The following is an 18,210-nucleotide window of genomic DNA, read 5'->3' as shown; positions in this document are numbered from 1 at the left end:
TATGTTTAACATGGTTGCTTCCTCCAAAGAGCTGGGAAATCTTGAAGGGTTAAGAGGTTTATTTTTTGGTTTTGTTTTTTTTTGTCAGATGTGGGGCTTGAACTCTGGGCCTGGGCGCTGTCCCTCAGCTCTTCAGCTCAAGGCGGGCGCTCTACCACTTCAGCCACAGTGCCACTTCCGGTTTTCTAGTGGTTTATTGGAGGTAAGAATGTCATGGACTTTCCTGTCCTGGCTGGCTTTGAACCGAGATCCTCAGATCTCAGCCTCCTGAGTAGCTAGGATTACAGGCGTGAGACATCGGCGCAGGGCATTGGGTTTTTGTTTTTTTTTTTAAACAACATCTCCCAGTTCTGAAAAGAATGTACTTGGAAGGTAATGAAGGAGAGAGAAAAGAACCTGGATGGAGACTGCAGGAAGAGAAAACCAAGAGGAGAGGGAATAAGACAGATTTGGAGGAAAGGAACAAAGGAGCAAAAGGGTAAAAACAAAAGGGGGAACGACAAGAATAGAGATCAGAAATCAGATCAGGGTAACAGATTAGTAATCAAGAGAAATCAGGATTTGGATATAAAACCAGAAAAGATGACAGAAACAGAAGGTATAAGGCATAAGTTTATTCTTGTGCACAACCAAAGAACCATGACTCACACCCAATTTGCAAAGGAAATGATTACTTTCCAGATCAAACAGCAAACATGACTGGTGGTAGTCTTGGTGGGAGGGGAATCCATGTCTTTCTTGGTTTAGGATCTGAAGCTGAAAAGGAAGAAGACCTGGGCTTTTAAGGGATAGGGTAGGACTTAAAGGAGATTTTGGCCCTGTGTGTCTCTCTGCCCTTTCCTAGGTAGTCATAACAAAATGTAGAAGACAAATTGAAGGGTAAATTTCCAGGAGATAGTAGCATAGCCACCAACTCTTCTCTTTCTTTCTTTCTTTCTTCCTCCCTTCCTTCCTTCCTTTCTTTCTTTCTTTTTTGTCAGTCTTGGGGCTTGAACTGGGCCTGGGCACTGTCCCTCAGCTCTTCAGCTCAAGGCTAGCACCCTACCACTTGAGCCACAGTGCCACTTCCAGTTTTCTAGTGGTTTATTGGAGATAAGAGTCCTGCCCTGGCTGGCTTTGAACCAAGATCCTCAGATCTCAGCCTCCTGAGTAACTAAGATTACAGGTGTGAGCCACTGGTGCACGGCCACCAACTCTTCTTTCTACACTCAGAAAACATCCTCACATCTCTTTCACTCTAACAATTCTTCAGACTTGCATCAATACTCCTCTTGCACACAGCTGGTTTCTTGCTAGCCAACTTTACTTTCTACCAACACTGCTTTCTCTCTTCACCATACTCCTATCTGTGATTAGATCATTTTTACTCATTTCTGCTCCCCTGGTAGCTTCTGCCTCACTCTCCTCACCCTGGCTCTTTTTCCTTTCCTTTCTGAATCATGAAGCAATAAGGATAATAATTTATTCATTTTTAGAAGAATTTTTTGATTTTTTTTTTTTTAACTTTCTGGATACCAGGTTTTACTGGGGGGGAGGGGGGGAAGCAAACTTAATGAAATCCAGAGGAGAAGAAGAATTCTTAGTTCTATTCCTGGACTGTGTGGTGTAACAGCATCATGAAAATTATTCCTGCCCTTCAGTCTTGTCAGACTGCATTCGTTTCACAAAATGCTGTGCCTCTGCTACAGAAGCTGGTCTCGAGTTATTCTTCAATACAGTTCATTCCTCCTGACAGAGTCTATGTGGAGATTTCTGACCCTCCTATCAATAAAAGATTAAGTCTCAAATTGAAAGCTTATTTAAATTTTCCCTCTTACTCTTGCTTCAGACACAAGAGCATATGTATCTAACCACTTTCCAGATCAGATCCTGATCACACATTCAAACATACTCATTGGCACACATATAGATACCTAAATTTATACCTAGGAAAACAGTGAGGAACAGGGTTTAATGCACACAGGGGTCAATTCAGACTCTGCTTGGCTAGCGGTGAACTTCTTGTCTAAGCTCCTAGTGTGCTTCTCACTGAACATTAAAACAAGGCCCACAGAGAAAAATAAAATATTGGAAAAAAAAGTAGAAACCTGTGGAGGCCTATGAGTGAAGAGGCCAGGAGTTATAGACAGAAATCTAGGCAAAAATAAAAAAGAAGAAGCAAAAAGACTGAAGCAAAGATAATGCGTTAGAAAGCAGCAAAGGAGTTGGAGAGTGAAGAGAAAGCTTAGGAATGGGACATATATCCAACTATGTCTAGCAGGAAAGAAGTTAGCCTCCAGGTGCCTGAGAGAAGTGGTAAGATAGGAAAGGAGAAGCAATTTCTGACACTGGATATTCCACTTCTCCTTGGTCCTGGGACTTACTTTTGCTCACTTATGCCCTGCCCCAGGTCTCCACACATGAGCCTGCAGTCCTGTTCTGGTGGCTGAGAATCTGGGCCTGGCTACTTGGAAACCACAGGAGCTGAGGGTGACCCCAAGGCCCCTGGGAGACTCTTGAGGAGGGGCAGGGCTAAGGATAGGGGCTGAGGCCAGCTCTGCCCTCCAGATAGGCTCATCCAATGTAGTAGCTGCTCTGGGAGCAAGCACAGTGGGGACCAAGGGTTCTGCAGTGGGCTGGGGGACTGGAGTGGAAAATCGGCGGATCTCCTGAACTCTGGGGGTTTTGGTGGGCCCTGAAGTGGGGTTAGGAGTTGGAGGGACCTCATCAAAACAGAACATGGCTGTTTTAAGTTGGTATGGCTGATGCCGCATGAAATCCAGGGCCTTGATGCCTTGCTTAGGGGTTGCCCGAGGTCCCTGGGACTGGGCCTTAGGGAGAGTTCTGGCAGCCTGGGGAAAAAAGGGTGAGAGCAGTGGGTTGTAAGCAATAGGAGGCGGGGCACGGATGTTTGGTGAGTATTTCCAGGAAGGGGGCAGTGAGGGGGTGGGAGAAGGACTTCTGGGCCGGGGACCGGGGCCAAAGCCAGCACCAGGTGTAGCTTCCACCACGTATCTGTCGGCACGGCTCTGCCGTTTGGCAAACAGCTCCCCACCCTTACCCTGCAGCCTCGGTGGCTCAGGGATTCCAGCGGAAGGGGTCGCCCCATTCACTAGCCCATTCAGGAGCCCCCGAGAGGCTGGCTTGGGAGCTACCGGGGGTGGAGTCTTAGGAGCCGTGGGGGGTGGGGTCTTGGGAGCCATTGGGGGCGGGGTCTTCGGGGTCACGTGGGGCAGGGTCTTGTAACCCCGGCCCCCTGGCGGCTGCATGAAGTTGCAAGCTTCAGCTCCCAGGCTCAAAGCGTCCTCCTCCGGACCGGATTCCGCACCCCCGGCCGGGGGTTTTTCATCCAAGTTTTGCACCAGCGATAGCAACTCGGGGTTGGGCGAGTTCTTCGTCTCTTCCTTTCCCGGTGCGAACATCTGCTTTCGGGTCCCCCGGCGCCGGGCCTCCTGCAGGATGCCGGTGCGGGCAGCGGGTACCGAGATGCGCTGCTCCCGAGCGCTGGGGACCTCGGGGGCCGCGGGCCCCGGGGCCGGCGACTCCGGGCGCGCAGAGGGTCGCAGGGGAGACGATAAGAAGATGGAAGCAGTGGAGGTCATGGCACCGGGAAGAGCTGAGTGCTCTGAGGCGGCTCCTGGTGTGACCGGCCGACTGGGGGCTGGGATGTACAGGGAGCTGGTGGCCATAACTGGACCCGGGGAGCGGGCAGCGCTGGGGGAGCCTGCGGGGGGCGCGAAGCTGGACGCGGGGGTGGGCCCCTGCGGAGAGGACGCGAAGGGGGGTGGCACCGGGCTGAGGCTCCCCAGGCTTTCGGTCGCCCTTTTGGGGGCTGATGGCTTGAAAATAACCGAGGTTGTACCTGGCCGCTGCCCTTGTAAGCCCGGGGTGAAGGGCCTAGCTGACCTGTTAAAGATGCTTGGGGATGGACTGGAGGCCCCACCAGCTAGGAGGAAGGGTCTGGGGCTGGCCACAGGGGCCGGGGCAGGGCTGGGTGGTAGCACAGCCGCCTCCGGAGGAGCACTTTGGGCCCGTGGGGGTGACTGTGGTCCCTGCCCATTGAGCACCGCTGCTGGACCCACCTGAGCCTGCTCCAGGGTGCTGGAGGCTGCGCGCTGGCGCTGCTGTTCAAAGAGCTGGACCCCTCGCCCGAAGACCTCGCTCAGGTGCCCTCCCTGCCCTGAGCCCTGGCCCTCTGTTGCTCCTGAGCCCACCTTGGCCAGCTCCATGTCCAGATAGGGGCTATCCCAGTCAGACTGATTGGTGAGGCTGCGTGCGTCTGAAAAGGCCTCTTCGTCCAGCTCAGACTCACTCGTTGGGGGGATGCCGTCCTCTTCCTCCTCGGTGCCTGTCCCAGCTGCAGCCCCAAAACTTACTAGGGTGTACTTCTTGGCTCTCTGCCGTCGTTTCTTAAACATAAGCACCCCCTTGGAGTGAGGGTTGGGGGCTGCAGTTAACAGAGATGCAATGGTCCGGCATTTGGTCTTGGCCTCCTTCACACTCTTTTCTTGGAGAGATTCTGCACGTTGCAGTTCTGAGGAGACAGAGAGGTAGATGGATGAGTGGGGCTTTGTATCCTGTCCTAATTCTGCTCCCCAAAACTTATACACACACCTCACCCCAGGCAGCTCTCTCCCACCTCCTACCTTCTATCTTCACCCTTAGAACCTACAGTATCTCTTGCCTGTGGCAAAGTACTCAGAGACTTGGCGACAAAGTACAGGGTAAAAGGTGAAATCAAGGACAGTGACACTGCCCTGGTCACATCCTCTCTTCCTTTCCATTCTGCTCCTATCTTCCCAGAGATGTGCACTTATCCACTCCACACATTCCACACCTGCCTCTCATTCTTGGCTGGCCATAGGGGTGGAGAGGAGGTGTCACTTTCTTAATGGAAGGCAGGGAAATAAGGCAGGTCCCAGGGAGAGCAAAAGATGGGAAGGGACACTTCTGTCCAGAGACTGTTCTGAGGCCATTTGCCAAGTTTGGAATTTATTGCCCATTACCATGACCAAGACATACTGGATTTTTGTTGTTGTTGTTGCTGCTGCTGGTCCTTGGGCTTGAAAAACTCAGAGCCTGGATACTGTTCTTTGGGGTTTCTTTGTTTTTGTTTTGTAGTTTTTTTTGAGCCACAGCTCCTCTACTGGCTTTTTTGGGTAGTTAATTAGAGATAAGAGTCACACAGACTTTTCCTGCTGGGGCTAGCTTCAAGCCACAATCCTCAAATCTCAGCCTCCTGAGTAGTTAGGATTTACAGGTATGAGCCACCAGTACCCAGCTCAGACAGGATTGTTGGCCACAAGGCTCTTTGTCTCAATTCTACCCTTGTCACATGTCATTAACACTCATAGGGATAACTCCAATTCATATAATTTCAACAAGAATATCAGACTACTGAAAGCCAATTGTCGGTACACTTTATCCTATATACTTTTCTCTTGTGTATATTCCAGGATACACACACCTCAGTTCACATATATAATAAACACACTTGTCCTCACATTAAAACATAGTTACTCAAATACATTTATACACCTGTACCATCCAGGTAGCTCTTCTTCCCAGAGTTTCCCTGCAAAGACCCTATTAGTAATAATTAGGACATAATTTCAGAGTTCATCTCTGCCCTCCAACCTCCAAAGAACTTCTCTGTGATTTCCACTGGTTACTCACAGCCAGAGATCCTGTTCTCCAGGCAACCTTCCAAATCTTTAGGATCCTCCTTTAACGTCACCAGGTAAATAGATTGTTTCCCACAACTTGGAGGTGGGAGTAGGGTAGGTTTCTTTGGCGGCTAGAACTGCCTGCCCCCATCTGCCAAGACTTTTGGGTAGAGAGTTCAGGCAGCCGCTAACAGGCACACAAAGACTATATGCTGAAGAGAATCAGAGCAGGACTTCCCATGCCATGTGGGCTTAGGTAGGTGGAGCTAGGAAATGGGAGAGGCTGCTCTGCTGTAAGACCCAGTCTTACACAAGGATACTAGTTCATGGTCTCAGTTGTTCCTAAAAAATTCTTGAAATTCCATCTATTTTCCATTCACGCTGCTTTCTAACTGCTTTCTCAATGCGCACAACAGAGAATAAATAGCCCTGTGGATAAGAGGAATTGGCACCAAAGTCAGAGTTAATTTCAGGTTTGGGGTTGTTGGAAGAATTACTTCACCACATTGAAGTTAAGTTTCTCATCTGTAAATAAAGATAATAGCTACCTCATAGGGTTTCTATGAGGATGAAATGAAATAATATAAGTAAATTTAGCTTTTAATGCTGTACTAAGGCCCACTGCGAGAAACTATTACTCTAAAAGCATTCTTGTCATTAGCTGTATGTGTATAAAGACACTTTCTTGTTTTCATGTATCTTCAACAGACTTACACATGCATACCTTCAGGTATTCATAATGTGCTCCCACCTTTCTCTTTTTATACACTCTGTTCCTATGAGATTTCCACAGCCCATCAACCCCCTTGAGATGTGGCCATAGCATTAACCTATTCTGAGAAAGAAGCAGTGAGACTTTCCTGAAGAAAGGAAAAAGAAGACAGTAAAAAGAATGAGGGGACAAGAGAGTATAACCTTTCCCAAAGATTATCTTACCCTTCCTAAATGGTTGAGGTTTCACCCTCAATTCTAGACCCCAATATTCTTTTGAGTGTGGGAGGTACCTGCATAGAATGGGTCTTGGAGCTCAGGACCTGGGCCTGGGGCTTTGTCGAAGCTGGCTTGGGTGAGGGGTTCTTGGATGATGGGCTCAAAGGTCTCCATGCTGAGAAAGGCAGTGCTGGCTGGAGCAGGACCAGCTTGAGCCACCCCCAATGCCTTTTAAAGCCCCTTTGTTTGATCCCCAGAGCTGGCAGCTGAATGAGCTCACTGGGCTATTTTTGGAGCCTGGCCACCTCCCTCCCTTCTTTCACTGCCCCACAAGTCCTGATGTGATGGACATGGGCACCTGCCTCCCCTTCCCCCTACACCACTCCACTGGACAATCTGCTAAAAATATCCTACAGTCTTACCCAGCAGGATGGGAAGGGAGGGGGTGATAAAATGAGAACTGGGCATAAGTATGTGATACTGAACATTCATTTGGAATTTGTGGGTTATTTGACACTCATAGATGGTCAGATTCTAAATCATCATAGTCTTAGCTTCTATTTAGACTTTGGAGACACAAAATTCTATGGATCAGGAATCAATAGCAGAATGGGAAGAAAGAAAAAAATAACAGCTAGAGAGGGAATCCTGAGATTTTAGAGGTGACAGAATGTCTCTATGGGAGGCCCAAGACAGGGAAACTTGACTCTCAGATATGGTTCTATAGCTCACATCAAGAATAGCAGAGAGCCTGAGATAAGTGCAATTGGCTTTTTCTGCCCAGGCCTGCATTCTTGCCTAAGATAAGGAGCCAAATAACCCTCTCTCTCCTACTTCCTAGGAATCTCATGACCATCCCAGAGCTTCCCAGGCCTCAGGAATCCTAACTGAACTTAAAAATGGTAACAATAGCTCTGATACCATGATTACAATTAATACTGTAAAGTTTCTATAGTGTTACCTTGCTTCAGAGTACTCCCTTGTTCTGTGTCTGCCATCCTCCTTTTCTCCACTCTGACACACAGCAAAACAAGAGCAACCACCAAACCCTTCATCTATTCATGTCACTTTCCAATTTCCCCACTTGGTCTGCTCTTGGGTTGGATTGAACTACCTATCCCTTTTCCCTACACTGGTTCAAATAGCAAAAATAATGAGGACCATAACAAATCCTCTTCCCTCTCATTTATCACCCTTCTCTAATTATCTCAAAGATTCTATCCAACAGGTAGACAGAAAGTGTAGATAGGGAGAAATAGATTTAGAGTTATGATCTTGGCTAGGAAGAAAAGAAAAGAGGGTTCAGGCACTCACTGGCTTGCTTGGCCTTTTGGGCGTAGGTGGTAGTAAGATCTTCTGCCACTGGATGGGGGACAGGACCCACCATAGGGATGAGATGAGGACCAGGCCGGAGTGGACCATGGGGTAACAGCAGTGCTTCAGCTGAGGATGGCTGAAGGGCTGGCCCTTCTTCCCAAGATGGGGAGCTCACACGACTGTCACTCTGGCTGTGAGGACCAGGAATGGCAGGTGCTGGCTCTGCAGGACTGTCAGACAAGTAGACTTCATCAGGTAGAGCTCCTGGAGGGGTAGGCCGCATGGGACCTCGGCGGCGGGGTCGGCGGGGCTTTTCTTGAGTGGCAGGGCCATCCATATCACTGTCTGTCTCTCCATAGTAAGCCTCACTGTCCGGGGGTGAGCGAAGACTTCCAGGCTGAAGAGGCTGGGGAACAGGAGCACCAGGGGGCTCTGGACTTAATGGAGATAAGGGTGACAGTGCCTGAAGCTCCCCAGGGGATGGAGATCTCACAGGTCCTTCATCTGCTACCCTAGATGGGAAAGGTGACAGAACATGAGAGAAGGGCTGCATATCTAACAGCTAAAGAGATCCAGAGGTATACAGTTGAATGGATGCTCTGGGAAGAGTGAAGATCTGAGGACAAAGTAGGAAGCAAACGCTCTTGGAAGATTGTGAGCTCTGAGGAAGATATGATGAGGAGGAGAGAATACAAGGACTAAAGTAGATCCAGTTCTCAAATCCCTTAAGATCCATTGCTTAAATCCTTTAATTGCACATACAGTCGAACCCTTTGCAAGACATACACAAACATTTGTACTGCAGCAGAAACCAATGAACAGAAGTAAGTACTTGTTAGTTGCTGAAACCAAGCCAGTAAGACATAGAGCAGAAACAGACAAGAAAGGAGAAGAGAGGGAAAGAGTCCATACCGCCGCACAGTGAGAATAAGCTGGTTCCCAGAGGCATCGATGAGGCTCATGGCACTGGCATGAGAAAAGCTGATACAAGAAACTCCATTGATTGCCAAGAGCTGGTCCCTCTCTCGGAGCCCTGCTCTGCCAGCTTGGCTCCGTCTTCGGATCTGAAATGTTGGAGGAATGTTATAGATGATGGAGGGCACCAAGGAGAACAGAATGAAAAGATAAGAAGGACCCATGTGAAGGAACTTTATAGGATAAAAAGGATTGGAGGAAGCTGGGCGCCAGAGGAAGCTGCTCACACCTATAATCCTAGCTACTCAGGAGGCTGAGATCTGAGGATTTCAATTCAAAGCCAGCTTGGGCAGGAAAGTCTGTGAAATTCTTATCTCCAATAAACCACCAGAAAACCAGAAGTGGTGCTGTGGCTCAAGTGGTAGTACGCTGGCGTTGAGCTGAAGAGCTGAGGGACAGCACCCAGGTCCAGAGTTCAAACCCCACGACCGACAAAAAAAAAAAAAAAATGGATTGGAGGAGCCATGGGTGTGTGGCTCACCCCTGTAATGCTAGCTACTCAGGAGACTGAGATCTGAGGATTGCAGTTCAAAGTTAGCTTGTGCAGATAAATCTGAGAGACTGACTCTTACCTCTCATTAACCACTAAAAAGCAGGAGATGGAAGTGTGGTTTGAGTGGTAGAATGGCAGGTCTTGAGTGAAAAAGCTAACAGACAGCACTCAGGCCCTGAGTCTAAGCCCCTGTACACACACATACACACACACACGGGCGCGCACGTGCATGCACACACACACACACACACACACACACACACACACACACACACACACACACACACAATGAGAGTGCATGAGCCTGCAACTCAGGAATCCTTTTTCTAGGAACAAAATGGGCATACTGGTGGGAGGTAGAGTGACCACTAAATGAAAGAAGCCCAGAGAAAACTACATGGAGGAGATTCTAGAAATGATTATTATAAATCCCAAGATATTCCCAATAGTTCCTTTCTACTACAAGTTAAAGTATTCCAGATTGAAGCCAACCAGCTAGATTCTGGGATATTGTGGTGGTGGTGGTGGTGGTGGTGGTGGTGGTGGTGTGTGTGTGTGTGTGTGTGTGTGTGTGTGTGTGTGTGTGTAGAGGTATACTAAGTGTACACACACATGGCTATCCTGTATTGAGTTCTTACTAAGTATTTGGCATGGTGCTACATGTTATTGCATTTAACTCTTAGAATGGTTCTACTACCCACATTGTATAGTTCAGATAAGTAAGTCTGAAGGGTGAAAACCAAAGGGTAAAGACTTCACCTGAAAAGCCAGGTCTTACATGTTATTCTGCTAACATATAAAAAAGAAAACTTTGTTTATTAATGGGAAAAAATCTGACCTAGGGAAAAAAGAGTACTGAAGGAAGGACAGGGCAGGGCTGGGCTGGGCAGGGCTGGGCAAGGCAGGACAGCTTCAGCTTGTCACAAATCAATTTAGTCAGAGAGAAATTAGAGCCTTCCCTACATTCCTGGAGTTTGGAATAGAGGCACACATATAGGAAAACAAATACTGGATGACCAGCTCAGACCTTTGCTACTAGGGAACTGCAAGAGACAGAAGCAGGGCCTACTTTTCCTCTGCTCCTTAGAAATTAGGAATTGACTTCTCTACCATCCTCCCCCAACACACCCACCAGAGAATGCTTGTGATCAGATATTACTACCCCTACCAGAGTTGAGCATGCTTCCTTGCCCACCTACCCACCACCTCTTTTACATAGCCTCCTACTGACCCCACCTCCCTCAACAAGCCACCACATGACCTTTCCCAGCTTCCCTTGGGCTCCCTTTTGCAGAAACTTCATTTCAGGGGTTCTCCCTTACCTTGGACACCTGTAAGGGTTTCCTCTGTTCGGCCCCCCCCTGAAGTCGAAAACCCCAGGGGGCTCCCCCTGATAATGTGACCAGCACCTCTTCCTCAGCACCCATCTCTCAGCTTGGCCTATGGCCCCTGGCGTTTGGACAGTGTCCTAGGGAGAGAAGTTAAGGCGCTGGTACCTCGTCCGGCCTGCCTGTCTGGCTGTCCTGCTCCTGCTGCCCCAGGCCTTGCCCGCCCCCCCCCCCCCCCAACACCATACACCACAGGCAAGCAACCTGGTCCTAGGATCAGTCCAGTCTAGTACACATGTCCCGTCAATCGAAGCTAAGCTCAAAATAGTTACTGGCTGTATTCCCCTCCCTCTCCCAGCTGTGTTACTCTGAGAACTAATTATAGCATAAACTTCTGCCCTCCATGTCCTCATTTCTACTGCATGGGTCTTTTACTCAGGACTCAGAGTACTAGCCCTCTGGACTGTATAACTAATGGACACCTTTGCAGGGACTGTGCTTTCCCTTAAAGGATCAATTTCTTTCCTCCAGGGCAGCTAGATAGGCAGGAGTGATGGGGTAAAAGAAGTGTCTTTATCTGGGACACTGTCCACATTCTGAGGCCATAGGCCAAGCTGAATGATAGGTGCTGAGGAGGTGGTAGTCATGTTACCAGTCTACCTCAGAGCATTGGTATTGGTGGTAGTGGTGGCGGCGGCAACAGCAGCAGCAGCAGCAGCAGCAGCAGCAGCAGCAGGGGCTTTAATTCCAAAGCTTGCAAGAAACAAACAAGTTTGTTCCACAAACTCCCAGGAAAGAGGACCTCTTTGCTATATAAATTTGTACCAAGCTAGGCCTGTTGCACAGTATGCCAATCACTGGAAATGATAAATCTTATTATTGTTATGAAAAGACAGAATACAAAAGACAAAAAATCCAAGTCTTAAATTAACTATCTCCCTGAGGATAAAGTTTGGAATATTTATGGAATTAAGAAGCAAGGTGAGGCTGGGAAGGTGGCTCAGTGGTAGAGTGCTTGCCTTGCATGCATGAGGCCTAGGGTTCAATTCCTCAGCACCACATAAGCAGCAGAAAAAAGCCAGAAGTGGTGCTGTGGCTCAAGTAGTAGGGCACTAGCCTTGAGCTGAAGAGCTGAGGGACAGCGCCCAGGCCCAGAGTTCAGCCCCCACAACTGGCAAAAAAAAAAAAAAAAAAAGCAAGGTGAGTGGCTGGAAATGTGACCTAGTGGTATAGTGTTTGTCTAGCATGCATGAAACCTTGGGTTTGATTCCTCAGTATCACATAAACAGAAAAAGCCAGAAGTGGCACTGTGGCTCAAGTGGTAGAGTGATAGCCTTGAGCAAAAGAAGCTCAGGGATGGTGCATAGGCCCTGAGTTCAAGCTCCAGGACTGGCAAGAAAAAAAAAAAAAAAACAGAAGCAAGGTGAAGCCAGGCATTGGTGGCTCATACCTGTAATACTAGCTATTGATGAGGCTGCGATCTGAGGATTTGAATGGTTTGAATGAAGCCAACCCAAGGAAGGAAAGTCTGTGACTCTTATCTCCAATTAACTATGAAAAGGCAGAAAGTGGAGCTGTGGATCAAGTGGTAGAACACTAGCCTTGAGCAAAAAAGCTCAGAGTCAATGTGTAGGCACTGAGTTCAAACCCTAGCGTGTGCGTGTGCATGGGCGTGTACACACACAAAGAAGCAGAGTGATCTGAGGTGTAGAGAAAGATGATTGGTGAAACAATCATATATGTGCTATGTACGTGCATAATCAGTCCTTATTTTTTTATTTTTTTGTCGGTCGTGGGGCCTGAACTCTGGGCCTGGGTGCTGTCCCTCAGCTCTGCAGCTCAAGGCTAGTGCTCTACCACTTGAGCGTCAGTCCCACTTCCGGCTTTTTCTGCTTATGTGGTGCTGAGGAATCGAATCCAGGGCCTTGTGCATGCAAGGCAAACACTCTACCATTGAGGCCACCTTCCCAGCCTGAGCCACCTTCCCAGTCCCAGTCTTTATAACTCTGTGGGATACACCTTCAGCAATCAGTGGCATTAGCATGATGTGAGGTGGAGTGTTTGGCTCTCTGATATCAGTTACCCACTGGATACCTACAAAGGGCCAAAGGAAGAGTCAGTGGTTTTAGCAAAAGCTGAAGAGTTTTAGCAAACAGCTCAAAGCTTTTAGGAAAGTTATTTATGTAATCATTATAATGACCCATGTCAGAGGTGTTATCTACAGCAAGTCTAGTAAACTAATACTGTGTGATCTCAAAAATTATTTCACTGCAGAGCTAGGTGCTGTGTAGAGGAATTCTGCTCAGCTCTGCTGCAGGTGCACTGTGACCTTCTCTGATCGTCTCTCAATTCTCCACTCCATAGAATTAATTCTTCTTTCCTTTGGAGAAAAGATATATCTTGTTCATACTTCTACTGTTTTATTTCTAAGCCTATGGTTTATTTACATGCCTCTCTACCTTTTTATTTATTTTTTTCTGTCGGTCATGGGCTTGAAATCTGGGCCTGGGCATTGTCCCTGAGAAATTTTTGCTCAAGGCGCTACCTCTTTGAGCCATAATGCTTCTTCCTGTTTTCTGGTGGTTAATTGGAGACAAGAGTTTCAAGAACTTTCCTGCCTGGACTGGCTTTGAACCTCAATCCTCAGACTTCAGTCTCCTGAGTAGCTAGGATTACAGGCATGAATCACCAGCACCTCTATTCTGTCTACTTTTTTTTTTTTTTTGGGTCCAGTCGTGGGGCCTGAACTCTGGGCCTGAGCTCTGTCCCTCAGCTCTTCAGCTCAAGGCTAGCGCTCTACCACTTGAGCCACAGCCCCAGTTCTGGCTTTTCTTTTCTGCTTATGTGGTGCTGAGGAATCGAACCCAGGGCCTCATGCATGCAAGGCAAGCGCTCTACCACTGAGCCACCTTCCCAGCCCCTGTCTACTTTTTTATACTGTGAGGTAGCTGAAGGGAAGGGCCCACAGATCCATGACTGATATAATGAGTGCTCATGAATTGCTTGATGAAATAAATTATTATTATAATATATAAGTAGTCATGGAAAGGTAGACACAGGTGTGTATAAGCATGCTTTTTTTTTTTTTTTGGTGCCAGTTCTGGGGCACCAAAACAGGACTGGGCCCAGTGCTGTCCTTGAGCATTTTTGCTCAAGGTTAGTGTACTATCATTTGAGCGTAAGTACCACTTTTGGCATTTTGATAGTTAATTGGAAATAAGAGTCTCACAACTTTCCTGCCCAAGCTAGCTTTGAATTGTGATCCTTAGATCTCAGCCTCTTCAGTAGCTAGGATTACAGACATGAGCCACTGCTGCCCAGCCTCCAAACTCATGCTAATAATAAAATCTCTCCTTGTTTCTATGTTTCCACTGCATAAATTTGTCCTATAGAAAGAGATCTCTGTGTTAAAAAACAAACAAACAAACAAACAAGTATACTGCTGTTATTATGATTCTCAAGGCTAAAGTTTTCTGGAATAGATCCTCTCAGTGTTCTACTAACTGCTGATTGCTTTGGCATACAATGTATTGTTAAAGAAAGCACAAGATTTAGCTGAGTACTGGGGGTTCACACTTGTAACCCTATTTACTCAAAAGGCTGAGATCTTAGGCTCATGGTTCAAAGCCAGCCCAGGCAGGAAGGTCTGTGAGACTTTTTTTTGGTCGTAGGGCTTGAACTCTGGACTTGGGCGCTGTCCCTCAGCTCTTCAGCTCAAGGCTAGTGCTCTACCACTTGAGCCATAGAGCCACTTCCAGTTCTCTGAGTGGTTTATTGGAGATAAGAGTCTCTCGGACTTTTCTGCCTGGGCTGGCTTTTAACTGTAATTCTCAGATCTCAGCCTCCTGAGTAGCTAGGATTATAGGCTTGAGCTACCAGTGCCCAGCTTCTGTGAGGCTTTTTTGTTGTTGGTGATGGGGGCTTGGGGGCTTGAACGCAGGGACTGGGCTTTGTCCTTGAGCTTCTGCACTCAAAGGTAATGCTCTAGAGCCAGGTGCCAGTGGCTCATGCCTGTAATTCCAGCTACTCAGGAAGCTTAGATCTAAGGATCACCATTCAAAGCCAGCCCAGGCAAGAAAGCCAGTGAGACTCTTATCTCCAATTAACCACCAGAAAACTGGAAGTGACACTGTGGCTCAAGTGATAGAGCTCTAGCCTTGAGCTGAAGAGCTGAGAGACAGTGCCCAGACCCAGAGTTCAAGCCCAACAACAGACAAAATAAATAAATAAATAAATAAAGGGGCTGGGAAGGTGGCTCAGTGGTAGAGGGCTTGCCTTGCATGCATGAGGCCCTGGGTTCGATTCCTCAGCACCACATAAGCAAAAACAGAAAAGCTGGAAGTGGCACTGTGGCTCAAGTGGTAGAGTGCTAGCCTTGAGCTGATGAGCTGAGGGACAGTGCCCAGGCCCAGAGTTCAGGCCCCACAACCGGAACCTCCCTCCCCCAAATAAATAAATGCTAAAGTTCTACTTCTTTAAGCCACAGTGTCACTTCCAGTTTTCTGGTGGTTAATTGGAGATAAGAGTCTCACTGGCTTTCTTGCCTGGGCTGGCTTTGAACAGTGATCCTTAGATCTCAGCCTCCAGAGTAGCTACGATTACAGGTGTGACCCACTAGCAATTGGCTTAGGAAAGTTTTCTCTGTTTTGGTTAGTACCTGAGTTTGAACTCAAGGCCTTGCATTTGTTCAGCTGGTACACTATAACTTAGGCCATGCCTCCAGCCCAGCTTTTTGATGGTTACTTTGGAGATGGAGGCTCACATACTTTCCTGCCCATGTTAGCTATGGACCTGGCAGGAGCCATCAGCACCTGGTTATGATATTAGCATTTATTGAGCCCCATTAGGTTTTCTATATCTGAGTAGAGATATACAAAAAATAGTACTGTGGCTCAAGAGGTAGAGCACTAGCCTTGAGCAAAAAGAAGCCTAGGGACAGTGTCTAGGCCCTGAGTTCAAGTCCGAGGACTGGAAAAAAAAAAGAAAGAAAAGAATAAGCACAGCAACCTCTATCCTCACATGAATCCAGGCTCTACCATTTACTAGGAGAGCCATCTTAAGACAGAGGCCAACCTGGGCACTGGTGGCTCACGCCTGTAATCTAGCTACTCAGGAGGCTGAGATCTGAGGATCATGATTCAAAGCCAGCCTGGGCAGAAAAGTCTGTGAGACTCTGATCTCCAATAAACCACTAGAAAACCAGAAGTGGCGCTGTGGCTCAAGAGGTAGAGTGCTTGCCTTGAGCTGAAGAGCGCAAGGACAGCTCCCAGGCCCAGAGGTTAAGCCCCACGACCAACCAAAAAAAAAAAAAAAAAAAAAGACAGAGGCCATCTACTTTTCTATGGTTGTGAGAATAAATGAGATAAAGGAATGTGAAAATACTGGGTAGGGTTTCCAGACTATAGTAAGTGCTCAATAAGTATTAGGTGAATTTGGTGGTCAAGAGAGTTACTTGGATAGGGACCTCAGTAACCTGTGGACCCATTAAACCAAAACTTTCTGGGACTAATTTTTATAAACATTTTTGGTGTTGGTCCTAGGGCTTGGACTCAGGGCCTGGTGCTGTCTCTGAGCCTTTTTGTAATTTATCACTTTGAACAGCACCTCTACTTCCAGCCTTTTGGCAATTAATTAGAGGTAAGAATTTCACAGCTGTCCTGTCCCAGCTGGCTTTGAACTTCAATCCTCAGATCTCAGCCCTCTGGAGTAGCTAGGATTACAGGGGTGAGCCACTAGCACCTGGCTCTAGAATTTATGTCTAGGGTGGGTTAGACATTTTCATTTCTAGTAAGTTCCCTGGTGATACTGATAATATTGATCTCAGAATCCACTGACTTCAATTATAAACTAAGGATAGGAGCAATCTGCCTTGTTAGTAAAGCATGTGCAAGGCCTGTTTCCAGCACAAAGTTCATTTTTATTAAAATTTGTTTTTCAAACCATTTGTGCCTCAAAATAACTATTAACTGTCAAGATATAAGAATAAAGCCTGGTATGGTGGCTCAAGCCTGTAATCTTAGCTACTTAGAAGGTGAAAAATAAGAGATAGTAGTTCAATGCCAACCCTATTGGAGAAACTCCATCTCAACCAATGGTAAATGCAATGGTGTACATTTGTCATTTTCAGCAACACTGGGAAGCCCAACTAGGAGGATCACAGCCCAGGCTTGACACTGCATAAAGCAAGACCCTACTCTGAAAATAACCAATGCAAAAGGGGTCTAATCCTTGGTACTCCCATAAGGGAAACATCATTTTTGTTCACTACTCTACTTGTAGAACCTAGAACATGAGTTAGTCTACCACAGGTGCTCTAAAACTAATGGGATAAATAATGTTAAAAGGATTAAAAACCCTGACATGAAGGTATAAACCTACAATCCTAGCACTTCTAGCACTTACAGGTGGAGGCAGGAAGACCACAAGTTCCAGTCCAGCTTGGTCTTCTGAGCTAGAGAACCTGTCTTATAAATATAAGGCGGGGGCGGGGGGAAGAGTATCACAAAGGATAGCTACAGATTATTAGTCTCCAAACAGGGTGATGATTGCTACAGGAATTGTAACTCTTCCATCAAACAAGGAGATATTTTATTTTTGGAAGAACTCTGCACCCAACTCTGCCGGTGTCTCCTAGCTACTCAGGAGGCTGGGATCTGAGGATCATGGTTCAAAGCCAGCGTGGGCAGGAAAGCCTGTGGGACTCTTTTTTTTTTTTTTTTTTGGGGGGGGGGGTCTGGTCGTGGGGCCTGAACTCTGGGCCTGGGCGCTGTCCCTCAGCTCTTCAGCTCAGGCACTCTATCACTTGAGCCACAGCACCACTTCCGACTTTTTTCCTTTTGCTTATGTGGTGCTGAGGAATTGAACCCAGGGCCTCAGGCATGCAAGGCAAGCGCTCTACCACTGAGCCACCTTCCCAGCCCATCAATGCGCCTCTCATCTCCAATTAACCACCAGGAAGCCGGAAGTGGCGCTGTAGCTCAAGTGGTAGAGCGCTTGCCTTGAGCTGAAGAGCTGAGGGACAGTGCCCAGGCCCAGAGTTCAAGCCCCGTGACCGACAAACAAAAAAACACAAGGGAGAAAAGCTACTCAAGCCAGTGAGCTGCAAAACCAGAACTCGAAGTAATCATGCACATAGATGAACAGCATTAGTCACTCTCTTTCACCTTGCAAAGGGCAAGGGTGAGATCAACCTACGGAAATCAATGGGGTCAAGGGTTATCCGGAAGTGTCTGCAAGACTCCAGATCAGAGGTCATTAGAACGTCACAACCTAGTCGAGGGAGGGATCTTGTCCAGCTCACTTGAAAAGGCCATAAAGTGACCAAGACATCTGAAAAAGACAAACAAAAACAAGCACAAATCTCGGCGGAGCCTCCCCAAAGAAATCCACGAACGGAGAGGAAATTTATGCACGCGCAGCATCCGGGTTCTCCCAATGTGTGCTTAATGCCGACGTGGCAGAAGGTGTGGCTAGTCCTGGAGCGTGGGGGCGGAACTTCCGGGGGCGACGCACGACAGCCCTC

General features: G+C 47.5%; 1 protein-coding gene across 3 annotated transcripts; it reads right to left on the bottom strand.

Annotated features, from left to right (window-relative positions):
- Positions 1 to 2,369: 2,369 nt before the first annotated feature.
- Synpo2l (synaptopodin 2 like) lies at positions 2,370 to 10,787 on the bottom strand. 3 transcript variants are annotated; one of them, XM_042690366.1, is made up of 4 exons: positions 10,683 to 10,787; positions 8,805 to 8,956; positions 7,890 to 8,404; positions 2,370 to 4,513 (listed from the first exon to the last, which is right to left on the bottom strand). In XM_042690366.1, exons 1-4 carry the CDS (start codon positions 10,785 to 10,787, stop codon positions 2,370 to 2,372), a joined length of 2,916 nt encoding a protein of 971 aa, XP_042546300.1. The 3 variants fall into 3 exon arrangements, with proteins under 3 accessions (XP_042546300.1, XP_042546301.1, XP_042546302.1); XM_042690367.1 differs by having other exon boundaries at positions 10,692 to 10,787; XM_042690368.1 differs by lacking the exons at positions 7,890 to 8,404; positions 8,805 to 8,956; positions 10,683 to 10,787 and adding an exon at positions 6,650 to 6,749.
- Positions 10,788 to 18,210: the final 7,423 nt, after the last annotated feature.

Source organism: Dipodomys spectabilis, unplaced genomic scaffold, assembly GCF_019054845.1.
Source record: "Dipodomys spectabilis isolate Male_0828 unplaced genomic scaffold, ASM1905484v1 ptg000136l, whole genome shotgun sequence".
Lineage (NCBI taxonomy): Eukaryota > Metazoa > Chordata > Mammalia > Rodentia > Heteromyidae > Dipodomys > Dipodomys spectabilis.
Note: the sequence above shows the minus strand (reverse complement) of the source record. Positions and strands in the feature narration are given on the sequence as shown.

Coding starts and splice junctions, on each gene's coding strand:
- Synpo2l (XM_042690366.1), bottom strand. CDS start 10,787: ATGGGTGCTGAGGAAGAGGTGCTGGTCACATTATCAGGGGGAGCCCCC. Junction 8,957..10,682: donor AACCCTTACAGGTGTCCAAG/GTAAGGGAGAAC, acceptor CCAACATTTCAG/ATCCGAAGACGGAGCCAAGC. Junction 4,514..7,889: donor CCAAAAGGCCAAGCAAGCCA/GTGAGTGCCTGA, acceptor CTGTCTCCTCAG/AACTGCAACGTGCAGAATCT.